The sequence below is a fragment of the Cupressus sempervirens genome, chromosome 1, assembly GCF_028749045.1.
Source record: "Cupressus sempervirens isolate cs-2001-9-10 chromosome 1, ASM2874904v1, whole genome shotgun sequence".
Lineage (NCBI taxonomy): Eukaryota > Viridiplantae > Streptophyta > Pinopsida > Cupressales > Cupressaceae > Cupressus > Cupressus sempervirens.
In genome coordinates this window covers 75,097,618-75,124,036 of record NC_143118.1, presented here as the reverse complement: position 1 = coordinate 75,124,036, position 26,419 = coordinate 75,097,618, and the positions used below count along the sequence as shown (strand labels likewise).

The following is a 26,419-nucleotide window of genomic DNA, read 5'->3' as shown; positions in this document are numbered from 1 at the left end:
AACCTTTTATTTGGAAGTTAAGAAAAACACGTTTTTGGTGGTTAACATTAACCTTTTAAGAAGTTAAAGGTTAAGAAATACGTGTTTAGGCGGCAATCATTAACCTTTTATATCTGGAGGCTCAGAAGTTGGATTTCAATGATCTCAAGTGCTGTGCGGAACCACTAATGAGCAAGAGACATGGAGGCTTAAAGACTCGCAAAATTCAAAGATAGAATGGTCAATTTAAGGTATAAAATCGGGCAAGTTTTAAATATTAACTATGGCTCATAAAATTGAAACAAATTCTATAGTCGGGCAACAGTTCTAAATTCATACATTCTTTCTTTTCTCTGACTTTACAGAAGACAAATGGGTGAGCAGTGTTAAGAAGGCTCCTGTATTCAGTTGTATGATCTTCATAAATTATATTTTGAAATCATTAGTTTTGTTTACAAACCAAATAAAGACATTTGTTATTTCATTTTAAATGTACTTGTTTTTTTTCTTACTAATTATACTATCTTTCCTCGTTTGACATAGATTTTCTAAATTTAAATTTTAAATTATGAATTTGTTCAAAAAAAGTTAAATAGATAAGTTTTTTAAAAAATTGTGCATAATTTTAAAAAAAATAGAATGTTAACATTTAATTAATGACAAATATTATAATTCTTAATTTTTGAACTCATATATTTATAATATATAAAATTAAATTATTAAAAATATGATAAAGTAAAAAGTTTCACAAATTGCATAGCGAGGGACTCAAGCTCTGTGCACAGAGCTCTTGTTATTTAACTTAGTTCTTTAAGTGTATTTTTTTTATAATAAGAAAAATATAAATTGATATATCTTGTTTAGCTATTTTAAGAGAGCATTAAAATTTAGAAATAAAAAATAAGCTTTTGAAAAAAAACTGAATATTATTATTAAATTTATTAAGAAATACAATTGAAAGTGGTTGCGATTGAGTCTTTTGTTTGCTTACCCTTCATTGTTCTTATTTACGTGATTGATATGTCTAAACTAATAATCTAAATATATTCATCATTATAATAAAATAGATTTATTAGAATATGTTATTAAATCAATTTAAAAATAAGTAATTTTAAATTCAAACATTCAACTAAATTACTTAATCTTAAAAATTTCTTTTAATGATTATAAATAAATAAAAGTTAATGAATTCATACAAGTGGTACAAGAAAATAATTAAAATAAATTTTAATTCTATTCATTATTTAATTTTATACTTTTATATTCTTTCAATTATTTTAGAATGCAAAATTTCTTATTTATGAATTATATATATATATATATATATATATATATATATATATATATATATATATATATATATATATATATATATATATATATATATATATAATTTGAAATAATTAATAAATCAATGTTAAAATAACTTTTTACTGTATTTAGCCCTTTTACTTAAATAAAAAGATTTTAGTTAAATATTTAGAACATGTTATATTTCAAAATTAATTTAGTGATCAAAATTCTAAATTATACCTTGGCTAAATTGAAACAACCATACTATTTCATAATAATAATAATAACATTTATTATTATCTATGTTTTTAAATATTCTATATTTACAACTATTTTGTAAAAACTACTTGTTCAAGAAATCATGTAAAATTAAGTGTCTATATATAGAAGCATTCCTATATATAAAGTCACCCATATTATAATTCAATATATAAACAAATTGTTTGAAAATGAGGCGGAATTTATTTTGACCAGAGTTTAACAGCAGAATCGGTTGGTAATGGAATATTTTGAGATAATTCCAGAGGATTTAGTATAATTAAGTGTCTATATATAGAAGCATTCCTATATATAAAGTCACCCATATTATAATTCAATATATAAACAAATTGTTTGAAAATGAGGCGGAATTTATTTTGACCAGAGTTTAACAGCAGAATCGGTTGGTAATGGAATATTTTGAGATAATTCCAGAGGATTTAGTGAGAAAGATATTAATGAAAATGTCTTACAAATCTCACAAGATTGTGAAGAAAGTTTGTAAAAATTGGAAGTCCGGTGTAGAAAATCCCAAGTTTTATGAGGACAGAAAGAGGCATGGTGAGTCTGAGGAGTTTATATGTTTGCTTCAAAATGTACCGCGTCCTCACGTAACTATATACGACTTCATTAACAAATCATGGAAAACACTCCCTCTCGTCCCTTCCCAATTTGAATCCTACTCATTCTCCAAATGTATCTGTGTTAAACAAAAACTAGTTTTATTAGTGTCATATCAGCGCTACACAGCAGGTTTGAAAGGCAAAAGAGCTATTTATACGAGCAATTACAAGGCCATTTCGATCTTTGAGTTTTTGTCTTGTAAATGGTGGAGAGGCGTAGATATGTTGCAGGAGGAAGACTTCGGATGTTGTGCATCTTCTCATGAAGGACTCATTTACGTTGCAGGAGGAAGAGTAAACGGTGCAATCACAAGCCAGGCTGCAGTTTACAATATGGAGAGAGATGAGTGGAAGCTTCTTCCCAACATGCTTCAGAAGGACTGGTTATGTTACTTTGTTTTTATGGAAAACATGATGTTTGTCATGAGAACGTATCATCAGGAGCTTCAACGGTTCGATCTAGAAAGAGTAGCTTGGTCCACTTTGTTGGCGGTAGTAACTTTTGTCATTAAAAGCAGCCGTCCAGCCAGCCACTCTGCCGTTCCAGCAGACACAACTCTGCCGTCCAGCACCATTCAGTCATTAAATTACATAGCAGACACTCTGCCGTTAGAAAACATCACTCGGCCTGGTATATGTGGTCAGCAAACAAAATTGAAAACGTGCATTAAGAGTTCAAATTAGCAAAGATATTTTCGTTTAATCTGTGTGCAGATGCCAGCCACCCACGTTTTTTAATATATGTAATATTATATTTAATGTAGTTTAACATGTGTATGAAAGGATTTAAACAAAGAAATTAAATGTCGCAATAAGAAGAAATACACAACACCAGATTTATCCTGGTTCACCACAATTAGTGGCTACGTCCAGACTGCAGAGTATTGAATTAATAAGAAAAAGTTGTTTACAAAATGAGCAGGGGCAGCATATAAATGGGCTCCAATAATATTACAAATGAAGAGTCTTTAGAAATCAAGAGACTCGATATTGGAGGGAACAAAGATGACTGTTGGCCTTCACAATATCAACAAACTCCCACCTGAAGGACAACCAATGCTGCAACTGATCACCCAATACCCTGCTCAAAAAATGATCTATCTTTTCTTCACAAGCCCAAGAGAAGTTCTAGCACATTCGAACTTCTCTTTGGCAACAACCTTCGTGAATATATCAGCCGAATTGATTTTGGTGTCAATCTTGACAATATTCAGCTTGCCCTCTTCGACTGCATGACGAACAAAGTGAGCATGTGCATTAACATGCTTGGAGCGACGTTGGGATGACTGATTGTGTGCCATGAAGATCGCACTACGGCTGTCACAAAATAGATTATATTCATTTTGACAAACTTTCAAGTCACCAAGTAATCGCTGAAGCCAAATCATTTCCCTTGCACCCTCGGAAAGAGCTAAGTATTCAGCTTCAGCTGAAGAAAGAGCAATGGAATGTTGCAACCACGATGCCCAGCTGATCGCAGCTCCAGCAAATGTGAAGGTGTAACAAGTGGTAGACCTTCGTTTATCCAAGTCTCCAGCAAGATCAGAATCAGTGTAACCTTGTAGCTGAATTTTATTTCCACCAAAACATAAAACATAATCGGAAGTGCCTTTTAGATATCTTAGTATCCATTTGAGGGCTTCCCAATGAGCTTTTCCAGGATTGCTCATGAACCTGCTCACAACTCCCACCGCATGAGCAATGTTGGGGCAAGTAGAAACCATAGCATACATAATACTACCAATGGCTGATTTGTATGGAATTTTCTCCATAAATTCTTTTTCTTCTTGTGTTTGAGGACATAATTCAGAACTTAATCGAAAGTGACCAGTAAGAGGAATAGGAGTTACTTTTGATTCAGCCATGCCAAATCTATCAACAACTGTGTCAATGTATTGTTTTTGAGACAAAGTGATTTCCCTCTTTTTCCTATCCCTTGTGATTGTCATGCCAAGAATCCTTTTGGCCACCCCTAAGTCTTTCATTGCAAATTGGCTTGCCAATTTTTGCTTCAACTCATTAACGATTCTTTTGTTTGTGCTAGCTACTAACATGTCATCGACATAAAGAAGAAGGATGACAAACTCTCCACTTGGAAGTTTCTTGAAGTAGACACATGGGTCTGATTCACATCTTGTGAAATTATGCTCAGCCATGAAGCGATCAAATTTTACATACCATTGTCTTGGGGCTTGTTTCAGGCCATACAAGCTCCGATTTAATTTGCAATAAAGGTGTTCATGTCCCTTCTTTACGAACCCTTGTGGCTGCTCCATGTATAGTTCTTCTTCTACATCACCATGTAGGAAAGCGGTTTTCACATCAAGTTGTTCTAATTCAAGATCCCATGCAGTTGCTAATCCAAGAACAGTTCAGATAGTTGTCATTTTGACAACTGGTGAGAAGATTTCATTGAAATCTATCCCTTGTTTTTGATCAAATCCCTTTACCACCAATCTGGCTTTGAAGCGTTTATTGCCTTCCGCTTCATCTTTCACATGATATATCCACTTGTTCCTAAGTGGTCTTCGATTAGGTGGAAGAGAGACCAAATCCTAGGTTCGATTCTTGAGTAAAGAATCCATTTCTTCACGCATTGTTGTTTGCCATTTATCACTGTTGACATCATTGAGAGCTGCTTTGAATGTAGATGGTTCTGAAAATTCTGAAACTAGAATTGAAGGCTCTGCTTCTTCAGCGTACAATAATTCATAATCAGAGAATTTAGCCGGCATTCTCCGTTCTCTAGTGGATCTTCTCATTTGGTGTTCTCTATTCTCTGGTTAAACCAATTCAAATGGAGAACCGGTTGCACTAGTTCACTGGTTTAAATGTTGAATGCCCTCTCTGCTACTTGAGAACAAATTATTATGAAGTGTGCCTTCTCCCTGTGATATATTTGTATTGGGTGCCTCAAAACTGGTATGTAAACTATGTTGATTTGGAGACATGTTACCTCTACCTGCCATATTACCTACATGGTGAAAGGGCCTTTGACTGCCATGAAACTGTCGTGAAACTGTCTCCTCTGCATGAAGCTATTCCCGTGAATTACCAAGATGCTGGTCCGTGCTCCCACCATGATTACCCTGCACATTAACGTCCTGCAAATCAATTTGTAGACCCTGTGAAACAGCTCTAACACATTGCGGATGGAGTTCTGCACCCTGTACATTCACCTCTGTTACGTGCGTTTGAACCTGGTTTTCATTTTCCCCTTGCGGATTATGTGTAGGCTACGGATTAGTTGGACCTACACTCTGAAATTTCCCACGTGGCCCATGTGTATTGCCAAGATTGTGGCTTGAGTTTCCACCATGCTCAAATGGATATAGTGACATACGTTTACTGTGAGTACTTTGTATATAGACGGGATTGCCATGGATATCAATTGGCACAGCCTACGAATTACTCTCATCCTCCAGATTGATGTCCTGCAGTTCTATTTGCCCACCCTGCATCGGTGGATGAGAATTATAGTCCTTTGACTGATAGCCCATTGTAGTAAGAGGATCCCTTGTACTTTGGTTTGAAAAACTTTCACAAGCTTGATCGTGATGGAGAGACAAATTCCTGTCATGAGAAGAGATATCAAAAAACTCTTGTGTAGAACTATCATCATGTCCTGTGTTCCCAGGAGTGGAAGAAGATGAAAAATTTGGAAATAGTACAGAGGTGGGACTATATGAAATAGTGTTAGAAACTGTTTGTGGATTCAATCCAACATTCCTTTGTGCAGCGATTGGCACAAATTCTTTTTCAGACATTTCCTGAGAATTTAATGCTGGAAAGGTTTTCTCATTGAAGACAACGTCTCTACTTCTAATAATCTTCTTATCAGTTAAGCTCCAAAGCTTGAAGCCAAACTGATCCTCTCCATCGCCAACGAATATGCAAGGCTCAGATTTAGGATCCAGCTTGCTTCTTTTTTCTTTGGGCACATGTGCAAAATCCTGACAACCAAAAACTTTAAGATGAGAATAAGAGAGTCTTCTACCTTGCCATTCCTCTTCTGGAATTCCAAAGTTCAACCTTGAAGAAGGACTTAGATTAATGAGATATACGGCTGTATTACATTCCTCAGCCCAGAATTCTTTTCACAATCCTGCATTAGAAAGCATACACCGAGCTTTCTCCATTATTGTCCTATTGAGTCTTTCCGCTGCCCCATTTTCTTGAGGGGTGTAGGGCACAACTTTCACCCTACGAATACCATTATCTGCACAATAATTGTCGAACTCCAGCAAACAAAACTCACTTCCATTATCCATTTTTAAACATTTGATCTTATGGCCCCTTTGGTTTTCAACAAGAGCTTTGAAAACTTTAAACTTAGAAAAGACTTCAGATTTATTTGCCATCATATATATCCATACTTTCCTAGTACAGTCATCAAGGAATGTAACAAAAAATTTTGAACCTCCTAAAGAGCTTACCTCAACCGGACCAAAGACATCCGAGTGTACAAGTTCCAATGGTTTCTCCTTGAGATCATGTCCATCTTTCAAGAAGCTGACCCGCTTTTGTTTTCTGTAAAGACAATGTTCACAAAATTGCAAGTTTGTTGATTGGAGACCCGGTAGTTGATCCCTTTTGACCATTATCTCAAGGCCCTTTTTGCTCATGTGGCCTAATCTTTGATGCCAAAGTGCTGCATCGCTGCCCATGATTGTCATAGCAGCCCCTATTTTAGTAGGCTTCTCAAGGAGATAAAGATTTCCAACTTTGTTTCCCTTGGCAATTATTCTTGAACCCTTGGTAACTTTCCAAGTATTCGGATATAAGAATGGATAATATCCTTGGGCAAAGAGCTGACTAACCGAAATCAGATTTCGCTTTAATTTGGGAACATGGCGAACATCTTTTAACAACCATTTCCCTCCATCTTCCAGCGGTAACAAAATATCACCTTTGCCAACTATTTCGCAGGATTTGTTGTCTCCAAGAAATACCTCTCCAAATTGACCACCATGGTAGTTTGTGAAATAATCTGTTCATGAAGTAGCATGGAAAGAAGCTCCGAAATCTATCACCCAAGAATTTGATTTTGTGTCACTTGTAGAAAGAACTAAAGCACTTTCATCTTTCTCATAGGCTGTATTTGCTTCCATGTTTCTCACATTTTCTTGTGCTTTCTTGTAAGCCCAAAAATTTCTCTTTGTGTGGCCAGGCTTACCACAAAACCAACATTCACCATTCCTACCTCTTGACCTTGAACGATTGGGTGACTTTGATCTGCGCTGATTGTAATTATTATTTCCTCTATGATGGCTTCTTCCTCTTCTCTCAGTGCTGACCATAGTGAGAGCATCACCGGATGCGGAGTCTTTGTTACTCCTCATTTCTTCACTTAATAAAGTGGCAACAACTTCATCATAGGCCAGCTTTGACTTCGTAGAACTTGAAGTACTTACAGCTGTAACTACGGGATCCCAACTGTCAGGTAAAGAACATAACAAGATGATTGCTTTGGATTTGTCATCTTGAGTCATACCAACCGAGCTTTCTTGACATAATAGGGTGTTCAAATCATTTATATGGTTTGACATTGCAATCCCTTCCTTCATTTTCAGTTTGTAGAGTTTCTTCATAATGAAGATTTTGTTTGCAGCCGATGCCGTTTGATACATATTCTGAAGTTTGTCCCAAACATCTTTCGTTGACGTCTCATTTGAGACATTGAACAAGACATTTTTCGCTAGTGAGAGAAAAATGGATGCCATAGCCTTGTCATCCATCTTTTTCCAATCTTCATCAGTCATTGTAGATGGTTTCTTAGACTTTCTTTCGATTGCGAGAGCCAAGTCTTGCTTAACCAACAAGGAACACATCTGCACTTTCCATAGGCTATAATTCTTGCCTGTAAATTTCTCTATTTTCAAATCTTCCATCTTTCCAAAAAATTCAACACTTTCGAATCTGCACACCTCGTGCTCTGATACCAATTGAAAGGATTTAAACAAAGAAATTAAATGTCGCAGTAAAAAGAAATACACAACACCAGATTTATCCTGGTTCACCACAATTAGTGGCTACGTCCAGACTGCAGAGTATTAAATTAATAAGAAAAAGTTGTTTACAAAATGAGCAGGAGCAGCATATAAATGGGCTCCAATAATATTACAAATGAAGAATCTTTGGAAACCAAGAGACTTGATATTGGAGGGAACAAAGATGACTGTTGGCCTTCACAATATCAACAGTGTAAAATATGTTGTGTGTAGAGAGTTCTCATACCCTCTATAAATAGAGGCCTTATGTAATGCATTTGGGCAAGGCAGTAAGGCAATAAAATCAGTGTTATTTCTGTGTATTTGTCTTTCTCTTTGCCTTCAATCTGGTATCAGAGCTTGAAGAGCTGGGCTTAGGAAGAAAAGAATTATGTGTTGATGTGTATAACTTCTGTAGCAGTGAATGAAGCTTCTAATGTTTTCTTGATTGCAGATAATTATCAGCTTCTAAAGTTGGAGACTAGTGGCTTCCAAGATTGAGAGAAGAAAAGATCCCAGTTTAATGTTTGAAGAAGGTATGAGCTGATTTCATGGAGTGAAGTCTAATGTTAAAAAAAAAAAAAAATTGTTAAAAGGGGAAAATAAGCATTATAATGTTGTTTGTTTAAGCTATATGTCATCGGCTTAGACTTGTTTGGTGGGTTTTTTTTTGTAAAGCAAAGTTTAAAATTGTAAGGTGCAGTTGTAACTGTGTATTAATATGGCTTCAGGAAGTAGTATAGCTCAACCACAAATTCCAATATTTTTTGGTAAAAATTATGAATTTTGGGCTATAAAAATGAAGACACTATTTTGTTCTCAAGGCATATGGGATCTTATTGAAAAGGGTTTTATTGAACCACAAGATGAGTCTACATTAACACAAGATGAAAAGGATAAATTACAAGATAACAAAAAAAAAGATGCTAAAGCGTTGTTTCTAATTCAAAAATTTTTAGATGAATCAATTTTTCCTAAAGTTTGTGCTGCTAAAAAGTCTAAAATTGCATGGGATATTTTAGAAACAGCATATCAAGGACATCAAAAGTTAGGATTACTAAATTGCAAACTTTAAGGTGTGATTTTGAAAATTTGTGTATGAAAGATTCAGACTCAGTAGATCAATTTCTAAATCAAGTAATGAATGTGGTTAATCAAATTAGATCATATGGTGATGATTTGACAGATCAAAAATTTGTTGAAAAGATACTTCGTTGTTTGCCTAGAAAATTTGATGCCATTGAAGAATCTAAAGATTTGACAATACTATCTATTGATGAATTGATGGGCTCACTTTTATCTCATGAATCAATAATGAACAGAAATAACAATTCTTCTTTGGAGAATGCATTTAGATCGCAAGTATCTTTTGGTAGAGGAAGAGGAAGATTAAACTACAGAGGAAGAGGAAGAGGTAGAAGCATAGATGGACGTGGAATTCCAAATCAAGAAGAGAGAACAAATCAATCCATTCAGAATTCTAATAGAGGACGTGGCAGAAGTTCATTCCAACAGCCATCATTAAGGTTTGATAAATCTCGAATTCAGTGTCATTATTGTAAGAGATTTGGTCATATTGCAAGTGAATGTAGAAAGAAACAAGAGGATATTTAAAAGAATGGTGCTAATTACTTAGATGTATCTGATAACAATTCAGGAAGTTTATTTATAACTTGTAATGTTGCTCAAGAAAGCTCTAGTGATATATGGTTCCTAGATAGTGGATGTAGTAACCATATGACTGGAAATAAAGATTTGTTTGCTAGCTTGGATGATTCTGTAAAATTTGAAGTAAAGCTAGGAAATGATAGTAAAGTCTCTGTAATGGGAAAAGGTGTTATAAATTTCTTGACAAAAAATGGAGGAAAAAGATATATTCCTGATGTGTATTTTGTGCCTGGATTAAAACACAATCTCATGAGTGTTGGTCAACTAGTACAAAAGGGTTACAAAGTTTCTTTTGATAATGATGTTTGCACAATCTTGGATAGAAATCCTAGTGGCAGGTTAATTGCAAGGGTCAACATGACACAAAATCGAATGTTCCCCCTTCAGATTCATTGCATTCAAGGAGGAAAAGAAGTTAGTTTCAAGACAGTATACTCAGATCAGTCGTGGCTATGGCATTTGAGGTATGGTCATCTTCATTTTGATGATTTAAGCTTATTACAAAAGAAGAATATGGTGAAAGGATTGCCTCAAATATTGAAACCACCAAGTTCATGTGAAAGTTGTATTTTGGCAAAACAACATAGAGAAAGCTTCCCAGTAGGAGGTTCATATAGAGCAAGAACATCATTGGAATTAGTTCACACTGATATATGTGGACCTATGCAAACTCCATCTTTAGGAGGAAGTATATATTTCCTAACATTTATTGATTATTTTAGTAGGAAGATTTGGATATACTTTCTCAAACAAAAAAGTGAAGCTTTTGAAAAGTTCAAGGATTTCAAAAATTTGGTTGAAAAAAAAAGTGGTCACTACATCAAGGTATTGCGATCTGATAGAGGTGGTGAATTCAATTCTAATGATTTTCTAGAATTTTGCAGATTTCATGGAATTAAGAAGCAGTTTACCACAAGGTACACACCACAAAAAAATGGTGTAGCAGAAAGGAAGAATAGAACCATAATGGAAATGGCAAGGAGTATGTTGAAGGCCAAAAATCTATCCAATGAGTTTTGGGAAGAAGCAGTAGCATGTGTTGTATACATTTTGAATAGGAGTCCTACAAAGAGTGTTAAGAACACAATTCCACAAGAAGCATGGAATGGTAAGAAACATACAATATCTCATTTTAGAGTTTTTGGCTGTGTTGCTTATTCATTAGTTCCATCTGAATTGAGAAAGAAATTGGATGATAAAAGTGAAAAATGCATCTTTATTGGCTATAGTGAAGAATCAAAGGCTTATAGATTGTATAATCCCGTTTCAAAGAAATTGATCATTAGCAGGGATGTTAAATTTGAAGAAGAAGATTCATGGCATGAAAATGATAACAAACAAGTCACAAGAGAAGCACCAATATTACAAAGTGATGATGAATTAAAGGAACAAGGGACTCAATCAACACCCAATACTCCACCAAGGAACTTTGTGCAAGGTGCCTCACCTCCAAGTTCAAATGTAAGTGATAAATCTGATTCAACATCCTCAACACTAGGTTACAAAGGTAAGAAGACAAGAAGCTTAAAAGAAATATATGATCAAGAAGAAGAGAATGTAGATATTTACTCAAATTTTTCTTTATTTTCTTGTGATCCATTGTATTTTGATGAAGCAATTAAAAAAGATAAATGGATCAAGGCAATGGATGAAGAAATTGACTCTATTGAAAGAAATAACACATGGAAATTAATGGATTTACCTAAAGGAAAAGAATGTATAGGAGTCAAATGGGTTTACAAAACTAAATTTGATGAAAAAGGTGAAATTGTTAAGCACAAGGCAAGACTAGTTGCTAAAGGTTTTTCACAAAATATGGAGTTGATTATAATGAAACATTTGCTCCAGTTGGTAGACTTGACACAGTTCTAACTATTTTAGCAATATCAACACAAAATGATTGGAAAGTGTATCAAATGGATGTAAAATCAGCTTTTTTGAATGTTTTTCTTGATGAAGAGGTATATATTAAACAACCACATAGTTATGAGGTTAGTGGGCATGAAAACAAGGTATATAAACTAAACAAGGCACTTTATGGTTTGAAACAAGCTCCTAGGGCTGTGTATAAGAGGATTGATTCATACATGATAAGTAATCAATTCAATAGAAGTAACAATGAGCCCACATTATATGTTAAGACTAATAAGGAAAGTCAGATTTTTATTGTATGCTTGTATGTTGATGACTTAATATTCACTAGAAATCTATCAGTAGACATGTTCAAGTCAGAAATGATGAAAGAATTTGAAATGATAGATTTGGGGTTGATGAGATATTTCTTAGGTATTGAAGTTATTCAATGTGACAAAGGTATCTTCATTTGTCAATCCAAGTATATAAAGGATGTTTTAAAGAGATTTAAAATGATGAATTGCAATCCAGTGTCAACTCCAGTTGCAACAGGAACAAAACTTAGCAAGGAAGAAAAGGGCTCAAATGTGGATCCAACTATGTTTAAAAGACTTGTTGGAAGTTTAATGTATATGACAGCTACAAGGCCAGACATCATGTATAGTGTCAGTTTAATCTCAAGGTTCATGGAATCACCACAAAATTCTCATTGGCAAGTTGGAAAAAGGATATTGAGATATATTGCAGGAACAATGGGATATGGAATTCTATATTCCAAAACTAACAATTTTGGTTTGATTGGTTATACTGACAATGATTTTGTAGGTAGCATTGATGACAGGAAGAGCACTTCTGGATATATCTTTCACCTTGTATCAGGAGCTATATCATGGGCATCAAAGAAGCAACCTACAGTGACAATCTCATCAGCTGAAGCAGAATATGTAGCTGCCACTTCCACAATATGTCAAGCAATATGGATGCGTCGAATTTTGTTCGATCTTCACCATCATCAAGAGGAACCAACACCAATTCTTTGTGATAATAAATCAGCAATAGCATTATCTAAAAATCATGTATTTCATAAGAGGAGAAAACATATTGATACAAGGTACCACTTCATCAGAGAATTGGTCAACAATGGAGAAATCTACCTTGAGTTCTGCAAATCTGAAGATCAATTGGAAGATATATTCACTGAGCCATTACCAAAGAATAACTTTGAATATTTACGAGAGAAGTTGGGTATTATTGATGCAAAATTTGTTAATGAAAAAAATTAAGGGGGAGTGTTGGCAGTAGTAACTTTTGTCATTAAAAGCAGTCGTCCAACCAGCCACTCTACCGTTCCAGCAGACACAACTCTGTCGTCCAGCACCGTCCAGTCATTAAATTACATAGCTGACACTCTGCCGTTCCAGCCACCCACGTTTTTTAATATATGTAATATTATATTTAATGTAGTTTAACATGTGTAAAATATGTTGTGTGTAGAGAGTTCTCATACCCTCTATAAATAGAGGCCTTATGTAATGCATTTGGGCAAGGCAGTAAGGCAATAAAATCAGTGTTATTTATGTGTATTTGTCTTTCTCTTTGCCTTCACACTTTTCCCAACGTCTACTTTGTTAAAGATTGTGCTAAGCCCATTGTTGTTGCATTCGAGCATTTACATTGCTTTCGGTGGGATGTTGTGGAAGAATTCAAGTCTACACAGAAGTTGTGAAAGATTGTTGATGATCTTCCTGAGCCTCTTGAAAGAGTTGATGCAGCCGTATTTGGGGATGATGGGATTTTCTTGAGCAGGCTTCAATCGGGCACCAACAATGCAATATTTTACATGTACCAACCTCCATTAATAGAAAAAGGGAGAACAGAGAGAGATGGGTCTCTGTTGAAGGGCCTCCACACTTGTACCATCATAGGATCCAATCTATGGCCACTCTGATTGTTTGATTGGGTATTTTTCCAAATTGATTGTTATCTGATTGAGTTCCCCAAATTGATTGTTGTGTTGTGGTTTTGCATTAGCTATAAAAATCTTATCTTTTCATTGATTTTTAGAAGATTTGACATAGTTGATTTGGTTCACCTTGTTTTTTTTAAAACAAATTTCTCTGATCAGGTTTCCTAGCCTTGGTTTTTGCTGACTAATTTGAAAATCAGAAATCAAGAAGAATATTTTCCATTCTTGTATTCATATAAAACTGTACAGGTACATATATAGTTGTGTGCTATATGCATAAACCTACAAGTAAGGAAAGAACCAATTTAGGAAAGAATCAATCCAATATTAGAAACAATCCAATATTGCAACACTCCCCCTCAAGTTGGTGCATAGATATCCCACATGCCCAACTTGCCCAAAAACTTTGAGAACACTCAACTTGAAATTGCTTTGGTAAGAATATCGCCCAGCTGATCTTCTAATCGAATCTTAGGCAACTCCACAATCTTGTCATCCAACTTCTCCTTAATAAAGAATTTGTATACCTCTACATGCTTTGTATGATCATATTAAACTAGATTATGAGCAATATCACATGTTTCTTTATTGTAACAATATAATTCAATTGGCCGCCTAAGCAGATAACCCAAATCTCCTAGCAGAAGTCTTAGCCACAACAGTTCATATACTCCAAGTGCCATACCTCTAAATTCTGTTCTACACTTGATCGTGCAACAACATTATGTTTTTTGCTTCTCCATGTAATGAGATTACCTCTTACAAAGGTGAAATAACCTAAAGTAGAACACCTATCATCTACTGCTCTAGCCCAGTTAGCATTAGTATATGCATCCACACTTTGATAATCCTCATTTTTAGTGAATAAAATTGCTTTTCCAGGAGTAGACTTTAGATACCTCAAAATGTGTATAACTGCATTCATATGTTGCTCTCCAGGATTATGCATAAATTGACTAACAATACTTAATGCATAGGCAAGGTTTGGCCTTGTGTGTGCTAAGTACATCAATCTTCCATGAGTCTCTAGTATCTTCCTTTATCAATTGGTACCTGATTAGACTCAATACATAACTTCAATCTTTCTTCCACTGGTGTATCAATAGGTTGACATGCTAACATACTGGTTTCCCATAACAAGTCTAAGGCATACTTTCTTTGAGATAGAAAGATCCCTTTATCAGATCAAGACACTTCGATCCCAAGGAAATATTTCAAGGGACTAAGGTCTTTCATTTCAAATTCTCTAAACAAGTAATACTATAGAGCCCTCCTTTCTTCGGGATCATTTCCTATAACTATCATGTCATCCACATACACAATGAGTGCAGTGATCTTGCCTTCCTGATTCTTTATGAATAAAGTATGGTTTGAATTGCTCTGACAGTAACTAGAGACTTTCACTAACTTTGTGAATCTTTTGAACCATGCCCTCAGAGATTGTTTCAACCCATATAGTGACTTCTTTAATATGCATGCTTTCAAACTACGTATTTTTGGTATCATGTAGCTGGGTGGGAGTTCCGTGTCTCAAACAACTCTCCATGTAGAAAGGCATTCTTCTCATCAAACTATTGTAATAGCCAACCCAAGTTCACAGCTAGAGACAACAAGACTCGTATTGTATTGATTTTAGCTACAGTTGCAAATTTCTTTATATAATCGATCCCATAAGTTTGGGTGTATGCTTTTGCTACCAATATCACCTTAAAGCATTCAATTGTACCATCTACTTTGTACTTAACAGTATAAACCCACCAACATCCAACTAGTTTCTTTCTTGGTGGACGGTAAACAAGTTCCTAAGTATTATTTTTCTATAATGCAAGTCTGATCTTATTACAATCCAGTGATTACAACCTGATTACAATCTATAATCCCTTACAGCTCAATACCGCCGCAAGAACCAATTTCGTATCACCACACATGAAAAATACCCAACCCTAAGCCCTTTTTATACAAGTATTAAACCGCTTTAGGGTTATAACATGTCGGCCATATGTCGGCCATAATATGTCGGCTACCATGTCGGCTACTTCCCAAAAAAAAAAAAATTTTCAGGGCGATGCCCCGAACCCCACTATTTATGAAGTATGTACAGTACTTTCCTGATCAGTCACCACAATCTAACAGTAAGCAAATGTATCGCTTCATAATTTCTGGGGACATAGATATCAATAGCCATCTTTTGACCTTTTGATTATCTGCATACCACTTCTCATATGCATCGTCCTTCTTGGTAGGTGGCTGTCAGTTACCATGAATGGGAAGAGAGTTTCTCCTTCTCAACAATATGCATCTTCATGATTTGAGACCACAAATCATGGTTTGTTTCATTGAGTGTAATCCCTGTCTTGAACAATGAACCTTTAGATTGAATAATAATGGGAGCAAATTTTCTCTCAAATACTTCCAAATCTAAATTGGCCATGGTACAATGAAGGGATACAAATTATTCAAGCTTCAAAGATCTAATACCAACTTGAAAATCATAAATCAAGAAGAATATTTTCCATTCTTATATTCATATAAAACTATACAAGTACACATATAGTTGTGTGCTATACGCATAAAACTACAAGAAAGGAAACTACTATAGGAAAGGATCTTATCAATCCAATATTGCAACAGGAACTTGAATGTTTTGGTGGATGCTTTCATGTTGAGAATTGTTTCACATTTATCTAGTTTTTGTTGATTTTCATAGTCTTATAAAAAAGATAAAAATTACAAAAACAATGTAGAAATCCCCATTTCAGAGCATTCCACTCCTTCACAATAGTAACCATAAAAAATGCAAAAAAAAAGCTATGGGGATTTGTGCATGGAGACTTAAGGAGAGCTAAGTTGCAAAGGTCAAGAAGTAATACAATTTAACAGAAGTTAACTGTAGTTATATATACATGAATGGCTTCCTTTCTCTTAACCTATTCCAATTATTCTTAACCTCTTTTTTCAATTTTGTTTTCACCATTTAGTTAAAAATTTCTAGTATTTGGACAACTTTTAAAACACCATTTAATTTGCCACTCTCACTGTGTGAATATATCTATTATAATATTAAAATTTAAATGTTCAAAAATCTAATTAATTGATTTAAAATTAAACAATAAAAAAATTATTTTATATCAATTCAATTAAAATTTATTAAATATTTTTAACTAAATAAAATTTCAAATGTAAATCAATTTATATAAGTTGTTGAAGAAAATAAACTTTATATTTTAAAACTATTTTTCTTTTTACTATTTTATTATTACTAAATTTTAATCATTTTATTAATTATTATTTAAGATTATTTATTTTAGTTATGTATCTTAATTAATTATATTGTTTTGAAACTTTGCAATTTTATTAAAAAAATTTCAAAATTCTAAGTTTTTGTTATTTATAGATTTTTAAAATCTTATTTTATAATACATCACATTTGTTATTGTCTTTATAATTTAATTAGATTATATATATATAATGAATAGAATAACTAGATGTTCAAAATAATTAAATTTTTTATATATATTAGAAATCGAGAGTAAAGAAAGAGCACAAGGAGACCATGCCTCATAACAAAGAAGTTGTCACCGACTTAGAACAACATAAAAAATAAAGCAAGAGTAATTGAATATGTACAACTACACAATACAATATGTCCATCACAACATCTAAAATAAACCATAAAAGTCAAAAGGTGCCAAAAGAGAACACATCAATGCAAGATATCATCTGTGCTTCAACCCATGTCATCCACCCACACAGGCCTTCCGTCCAACCAATATTCTTATGATTCTGAAAATGAGCAAGCATCTCTACCTGGTCAAAGAAAGATTCACTATTATCTTTGATCTCAATGATCAGCATATTGAGGGCCTCATCAAAGGAAGACATGTTATGTTTTGTCTCCACTCATTGCCCTCTTTCATCTCATAGATGAACTTAGTATCATGTCCATCTCTTAGAAACCTTAGGAGCTTGTTTATAACCAAGCTCATATTAATGAAACCCTGCACAATTATGTTAAAAAAGGTGAGTTGTTGAAAAGACTTAGTAAGGGCCCTTACTAGGTCTTCAAACCTATCTTCATTCCTAATCTTCCATATATACCAAAGAAAGTTAGAAAAAAGAATAAACCAAAAGATATGAGCATCCTACTTAAGCCCTTGAATTTAACTAGAGATTATTTCCATAATTTTCACTTGACCATGAATAGAGAAACCAAACATTAACCGAATCTCTGTGATGTCCCAAATTTTAATGTAATAATCAATTAATTAATTGGTCCCTAAAGTTAAATTAAATAATAAAGACCTCTAATTAATTAATAAATATGGGACCAAAATGAAAACAATTAATGAAATATTTGATATTGTTGGCATGTACTTGCAAAATTCTACATTCTTCTTGGAGACCTTTATAAGGAGATGGATGGCATTGTCATGATCATGGCTTAGATTTGATTTTGTTTTGTATTTCCAAAGACTAGAGGTTGAAGGTAATTTGTGCACAGTTTAAGAGGTGGAAGAACCTCCCTATTCTTCACTTGTAGTTTTGGTGGTTTGATGTCGCTTCATTCTACCATTAGAGGTATTTCTCAGATATCTCACTATGTGCTAGATTTGCTAATTGTTTATAAGTGGCAATTACTCTATATTTGGTCAATCTTGTCTAAATGCCTATGCAACCATAAGTGTTGTGATTTGCAAATGCTACTTGCATTTGGAATTCCATTTATTTATTAGGCATTTCATATCTATATGTTATATGCATAATATTATTGTTCTCTCTTTGTAAACCTAGCAACACACCCCCTCCATACTCCTACCTCCATCCACTGTACTACCTCCCTCCATACTCCATCCACTGTACTACCTCCCTTTGTACTCCTTCCTCCATTTTTTGTACTACCTCCCACTGTACTCCTCCCTCCATCTGTCATACTACCCCCCTTCATGCTCCTCCCTCCATCCACCATACTACCTCCCTCCATACTCCTCCATCCATTTTTTGTACTACTCCCTCTGTACTCCTTCCTCCATCTTTTGTACTTATTCCATCCATACTCCTCCCTCCATTTGTTGTACGACCTCCCTTCATACTCTTCACTCCATTTGTCGTACTGCCTCTCTCTGTACTCCTCCCTCCATCCATCATACTACCTCCCTCTATACTCCTCCCTCCATCTTTCATACTCTTCCCTCCATCCATCATACATCAATATGCCAACCTCCCACTTGGATGGGAATATTATAGTGGTATCAGAGCTAGTGATCTTGCCAACCTATTGGGTGTTGAGTTTGGATCATGGCATCTAGTGATGATTTGGTTAGTTCATTGAGAGAGATAAGAAGAAGTCAAGAAAGGCTCTATGAATAAGAGAAGGAAACACCCAGCCTCTTGGTGGGCACGAGGCAGTTGACAACAACTTTCACTCCCATGGTCAAGCATCGAGAACTGCAAACACCCACCTTGGTTGAGTGTTGAAGCACTTCAAGAAAGATTGGTTGATTGGTGAATGGGAGAAAGAAATATCTTTGAAGAATTATATAGAGTTTAAAATGTAGTATCTATCATCTTAGCACAATATACTCTTCAATAATAGTCCAAGGTGGGAGATTGATAAGTGGCTACAAGATGAAGTCATACAAACATCAAAGGATTGAAGATGGAGAAATGATTGATGATTCAAACAAAGTTGATGAAAGATAAATATTTGAGGTTAGGGAACAAGACTAAATCAAAGATTTGAAATAGGATGACAACTAAGCCAATCTTGAAGTGGATTTTCATAATTATGTGATTGTGTTGAAGGACACAACTACAAATGTTCTGGAGTGTATTGGTAATATTTTGGAGTCAAATAAAAGGTATCACAAACCTAGAAGTGTAGGCATTACTAAAAATAAATTGATGGAATAATCATTATCATCACTTGAGTACGAAGTCTATCCTTCGTAGATGACAACTAGGAATGATTACATCAATGAATTTTAAGTCTGGCATGTTTGGGATCCTGAAGATTACAGATAGGAAAATGTTTATATCAGAGTGGCACAATAGATTTTTATCAATAGTGTGACAGAACAAAGGTTGAATTCCATTTCACTCAATCTGCGCATAATTGGTTTGAGATCCTGGAGCTGATGACAATTCAATTAATTGATATTGTTGAAATGTACTTGCAAATTTATAGATGCTTCTGGGAGACCTTTATAAGGAGATGGATGTCATTTTCATTATCATGGATTGAATTTGATTTCACTTTAATTTTAGAGGTTAGAGGTTGAAGGTAGTTTGTGCATAGTTTTAAAGGTGGAAGATCCTCCCTATTCTATACTTGCAATTTTAGTGGTGTAGCACCACCCTATTCTATTATTGGAGGCATTTATTATATATCTCGCTATGTACTAGCTTTCTAATATTCTGTAGATATAATCCATGCTTAATCAATGATGTCCAAAATATACTATTTTACAATAATTATTTGAATATCAATTATTTTATAGAATTCTACTTGTTACTTCATTTTTTGTATTAAAACTCTAACTACTATCACTATTTCAACAATTACTACCATCGATAATATAAGCAACCTATCAAAATATCTCTATAGGTTATTTATAGTTTTATGAATCCTATCATTGAGAGTATGACAAATCCATCGAAACATATCTCCAGGTCATCGATAGTTTGACGCCTCCTACCATTGATGATGTGGACTAACTGTTGAACCATCTCTCATTGGCATCGATAGTTTGACATTCCAAGCTAGTTGTCTAGGGCAACCATGGGACAATGATGGCAATAATTTTTGATAGTTTTTGTTATCGATATATCAACATTTATCTTGGCCATCAAAATTTTGACTCTAGTTTAGCGACAGTAGGTTTCAGCATTTTTGAGTCGCAATTTTAATGGAAAAGCATCAAAAAATAGGTCCAAATTCACCAATGGTAATTCTTAGTGTTAACCAAGTGTCATATTGACATCTCGAGGGATCTTGGACTTTTTTAGTGGTAATTAATACACCCCTCCCCTCTCAGTTATTCCTCTTATATTTCCAATAGTACTACCTCCCTCTGTACTCTTACCTCCATCCATTGTACTCCTCCCTCCATTTTCTGTACTACCTCCCTCTATACTCTTACCTCCATCCATCATACTCCTCCCTCCATTTTTTTTACTACCTCCCTCCACACTCCTCCCTCCATCTATCATACTACCTTCCTCCGTACTCCTCTTTCCATCCACCATTCACAAACATGCCAAAAAATTTGGTACACCAACCTCCCACTTGGACAAGAACATTACATTCCTTGGCAATAGAGTAGTAAAAAAGAATATGCATGCCAATTTTAGGAAATTTACATATAGAGCACAAATTAGAATTATATATATAACTTTTTAATTTATAAATTTAAAATCTACATGACTATAAAAAATTGATAGCTATATCATTGGGGAGATAAGTGAATTTTATATTACGAATATAATAAATAAACACAAACTTAAAGGGTATGTGCAGGATCATGGTCAACCAAACTATGGCCTTAAGTGGCAATGAAAAACCAAAAAATCAAGGTTATGTCAACTTGACACATAATTTTAAAGTGGTTCTACACTTTATATCAAAAATTTGTAACAAAATAATCTATAGGAAATTGAATGTAGTGTCTAAACTACTATGCCTTCTCTAGAGAAAAAAATATTTGATCGGTCAAAAGTTTGGATTTTAATGTAGGAATATGAAAATTTTAGGGCAAAAATAAAAAGTAGGTGTATGTCTGACCACCTTAATCAAAATCAAATGATGATATTTTTTAATATAATTATAGACATAAAAAGTAGACTCATGCCCAAATGTGATGCATATTTTTGGGTGTTTTTATTCCAAATAAATAAATAAATATGATTTTTCTACTATAACTTTTCCAGAATAAAAAAACTCCTGTGTTTGACCACCTAAACTAATTGAAAACTTTATCAATTTTTTTTCTCTCCCTTATACTAGGTGAAGCATAGAATGTGACCCAACTTTTGGATTTCAAAAATGTTATACCATTTGAAAGTTGTAGCTATTTTTCAATCAGTATGTCAATCAACACTTTACAATCATCTTCACTAAAAATTAACTAATAAATACTTATCAAACTCAGAATTTGATTGCGATTATATCAATAGAATCTTGAGAGTGTTATAAAAAAACCCTTTTTGTTTCATTGAATTTTGATGAAAATAATATTGTCAAATGGCTACTCAAACTCTGAATGTCAGTGAAACCTTTCTCAATCACATTTTTTGAGTTGACCAAATAGGTTTGGTAAATACCAAGCCTAATCAGGTACCTAAGACTCCAAATTTTTGAATTTTGAAATTTTAGAGGGAAACCACCCATATTGGAAATTTTGGAGGGAAACAACCAACATTAGAGGGAAATGAAAATTTGAGAAGTGTGGGCATTATTATTATTACATATGATTATGATTATTATTATTATTAACTACTATTATTATATATGATTATGATTATGATTATGATTATGATTATTATACATAGTAATATTATATTATTATTATATATAGTAATATTATATTATTATTATATATAGTAATATATATAATTTGGAAAGTGTGGGCATTATTATTATTACGTATGATTATAATTATTATTATTATTAACTACTATTATTATATATGATTATGATTATGATTATTATACATAGTAATATTATATTATTATTATATATAGTAATATATATAATTATTCTTATAACTAAATATAATATAGTAATATTATATGATTATTATTATTATTATATTAAAATATATAGTATTATGTTATTATTATTAAATATAATATTGTCATGAAATGCATTGAAAGGGGTCATAGGTTAATGTATGACCCCTAACCTATGACCCCTTTCAACACATTGAAAACAACCAAATGGTTCCCTAAGGGTCCTAGGGCTCCTAGGGACATATGTTGTCATGAAATGCATCGAATTTTGATGCATTCAAACCAACCAAATTAGTCTGTAGGAGTCCTAGGGACCCTAGGGACATATGTTGTCATGAAATGGGTCAAAAGGGGTGACACTTTCAAACCAACCAAATCGGTCCCTAGGGGCTCTAGGGCCCCTAGCAACATATGTTGTTATGAGATGCATCGAAACCTATGACCCCTTTCAATGCATTTGAACCAACCAAATGGGCCCCTACGGACATACTTTGTCAAGAAATGTGTCGAAAGGGGTCATAGGTATACATTTGAACCAACCAAATCAATCCTTAGGGGTCATAGGTGATGCAGGCAAAAAGGGCGAATAACTAGGGCCAAAGGCACACCCAACTATCTAAACCACCCTGCAAGAGTTAACACAGTGAAAAACACAACACAAACACAACACCAACGAGAGAGAACAAGATATTTTTTATTAAATCATCAAATATTCACCATACATGCGCAGCTATAAGGCCTTCTAGGTTATGGCCAATTACAAAATACATTCACATTCAAAGATCCAACTGTAAATTTGCACTTTTAGTTCTGCCCTCTCTAATTTTCTTCCCTCATTTCTTTAACTCTAAGCCTAAACACTCTATTTATACTTGTCAAAATGGCTTATAGAACATTCTAGAACATTACATAATAGAAAGGTCGACACAAGATCCTATCATTAAATTCATGATCAAAATTGAATATGTAGGTTGGCTCCCACTAAGAACCAAAAATAGACAACTCGACACCCACTAGGAAACTGGCACTCGGCATCAACTGGAAACTGGCACTCGACATCACTTGGCATCCACTAGAAACTGGCAACTTGGAACATGAAGGAATTCTCGGCACATGAAGAACACTCGACACATGACGAAAGACTCGGTACATGAAGGAATGCTCGGCACATGAAGAAACACTCGGCACATGAAGAAACACTCGGCACATGAAGGAAGTAACTTGGCACCAACTGTAGGATGAATAAAATGAGCAGGATAACAAGGCAACCCACGATGCTCTTGCATCAAAAAAATGAGAATGAAATAAATGAATCTCCCGAATCATTGAGATGTCCCAACTTGAGTTGAATCCAACTCAAACTGAGAAATCCATGAAGCATCTTCAATAGGTCTCTTCTTCCACTTCACCAAATATTTATGTAATGTTTTCCTCTTGTACTCTTGCCAACTCTTTGATCCAATATCTGTTCAACTTCCTCAATCTATTTCTTAGGATAATCATCAGGTACAACAACTTCATCATCTGACTCATGATACTTATACAAATTAGCAATATTGAATATAGGAGATATATCCATGTCATTAGGTAACTCAACTTCATAAGCATTAGCACCATCAAACTTCTTTAGGATCTTACAAGGTTCAAGTTTATTCATCTTCAGCTTGCTATATGTTCCAACTGGAAATCTTCCTTTCTTCAAATGAACCATCACCTCATCACCAACTTGAAAATCATTGTGTCTTCTAGACTGATCAACATTCTCCTTATACTTCTGATTGCTTTGTTCCAACCTCAACTTCACTTCCTTATGCAAGGACTCCATAAAATCAACAAATTCTTCTCCTGTAGCACCTTTTTTTTCTTCACCAGCAACATCTCTCAAATCTGATATACCTCTAAGATGCATTCCGGTAACAATCTCAAAAGGTGTCTTCCCTGTACTCCTATTCACAAAATTGTTATATGCAAATTTAGCTGGTGCCAATACCATCTTCCAATTACTCAACTTATTCCCAACTAAACATCTCAATAAATTACCCAAGCTTCTATTCACAACCTCTATTTGTCCATCTATTTGTGGATGGAATGTATAATTGAACTTCAATTCATTACCCATCTTCCACGAAGTCTTCCAAAAATAAACAATAAACTTACTATCTCTGTCTGAAATAATGCTTCTTGGTAGTCCATGAAATCTCACAATCTCTTTAAAGAAAACTTCAGCAACATGCTTAGCATCTAATGTCTTCTTACATGGTATAAAATGAGCCATCTTAGAAAATCTATCCACTACAACAAATATAGAGTCATACCCCTTAACTGTTTTAGGCAATCCAAGAACAAAATCCATACTAATGTTAGTCCAAGGTTTCTCAGGAATAGTAATAGGTGTATACAAACCAGTATTTTAACTCACTCCTTTTGCAACTTGAAAATCTCCACAACTCTTTACAAATTTTTGAACATCCTTATACATTTGCGGCCAATAATATTTCTCTTTTAGCAAACTCAATGTCTTATCAATTCCAAAATGTCTAGCTAATCCACCAGTATGCTTTTCCTTAATTAGATTCAACCTCATAGAACTTATAGGAATACACAACTTAATGCCTTTGAACAACATACCTTCTTGAATGAAATACTCATCATACTTACTTATGTGATCTATTAGATTTGGTGCTTTGCACTCTCTCCATGCCTCAAAAAAATTAGCATTAGCATCATATAACTCTTTCATCTCATCAAAACCAAGAACTTCAACCTTCATTTCACTCAACAAAGAACGTCTTTTACTCAATGCATCAACAACTTTTTTAGTAACTCCACTCTTGTGCTTGATCACAAATGTAAAACTTTGCAAATACTCAACCCACTTCATATGTCTTTGATTCAATTTATGTTGACTTCCCAAGTATTGTAAAGCTTTATGATCAGTATACAACACAAACTCCTTAGGCATCAAATAATGTCTCCATTTCTTCAATGCTTGAACAATGGCATAAAACTCTTGATCATACACAGAATACTTCCTTTTAGCATCATTCAAATTTTCACTAGAGAAAGCAACAGGCTTACCTTCTTGACTTAATACAACTCCTATTGCATTACAACTTGCATCACATTCAACTTGAAATACTTTGCTGAAATCAGGTAAAGCCGATACAGGTAATTCAACAACCTTTTGTTTCAAAGTCTCCAAGCTCTTATCAGCTCCATGTATCCACTTGAATTCCTTTTTATCTCCCCTCATTGTTTCAGTCATAGCATTACAAAAAACACTAAAATTCTTTATAAACTTTTTGTCAAAACTAGCCAAACCATGAAATGATCTTACCTTGCTCGCATTCTCAGGTGTAGGCCATTCTAAAATTGCTTTAACCTTCTCAAGATCTATCCTCAATCCATCAGCTAAAATCACAAATCCCAAATACACAATCTCCTCTTGCATAAAAGAACACTTTTTCAGATTAATCAACAACTTTTCCTCTTTCAACCTCTGCAATACTTGTCTAATATGCTCAAGATGTTCTTCCTTAGTTTTGCTGAATATCAGAATATCATCCAAATAAACAATCACAAATTTACCCAAGAATCTTTTTAGAACTTCATTCATCAACCTCATCAAAGTATAGGTGCATTAGTCAAACCAAAAGGCATAACCAACTATTCATACGAACCATCTTTTTTCTTGAAAGCAGTCTTCCATTCATCACCTTCTCTGATTCTGATCTGATGATGGCCACTCTTCAAATCAATCTTGGTAAAATACTTTGCTCCACTCAAACAATCCATTATGTCATCCATCCTCAGCATAAGAAACCTATATTTCACTGTTATCTTGTTAATGGCTCTAGAATCAGTACACATTCTCCATTCTCCATTCTTTTTAGGTGCTAATACAATAGGTACAACACATGGACTCAAGCTTTCTTTGATCAAACCTTTTTGTAACAATTCATGCACTTGTCTGTTAAGTTCTTCATTCTCTATAGGTGTCAATCTATATTGTGCTTTGTTTGGCAAAATAGCTCTAGGAATTAGATCCATACAATGACTTA

General features: G+C 34.1%; 1 protein-coding gene across 1 annotated transcript; it reads left to right on the top strand.

The window, feature by feature from the left end:
* The first annotated feature begins 1,940 nt into the window (after positions 1 to 1,940).
* Positions 1,941 to 2,837, top strand: LOC149576256 (F-box/kelch-repeat protein At1g80440-like). Its single transcript, XM_089794132.1, has one exon. It carries the CDS (start codon positions 1,941 to 1,943, stop codon positions 2,835 to 2,837), a length of 897 nt encoding a protein of 298 aa, XP_089650258.1.
* Positions 2,838 to 26,419: the final 23,582 nt, after the last annotated feature.

Excerpts from the sequence above, each read along its gene's own strand:
- LOC149576256 (XM_089794132.1), top strand. The coding sequence starts at position 1,941 with ATGGAATATTTTGAGATAATTCCAGAGGATTTAGTGAGAAAGATATTA.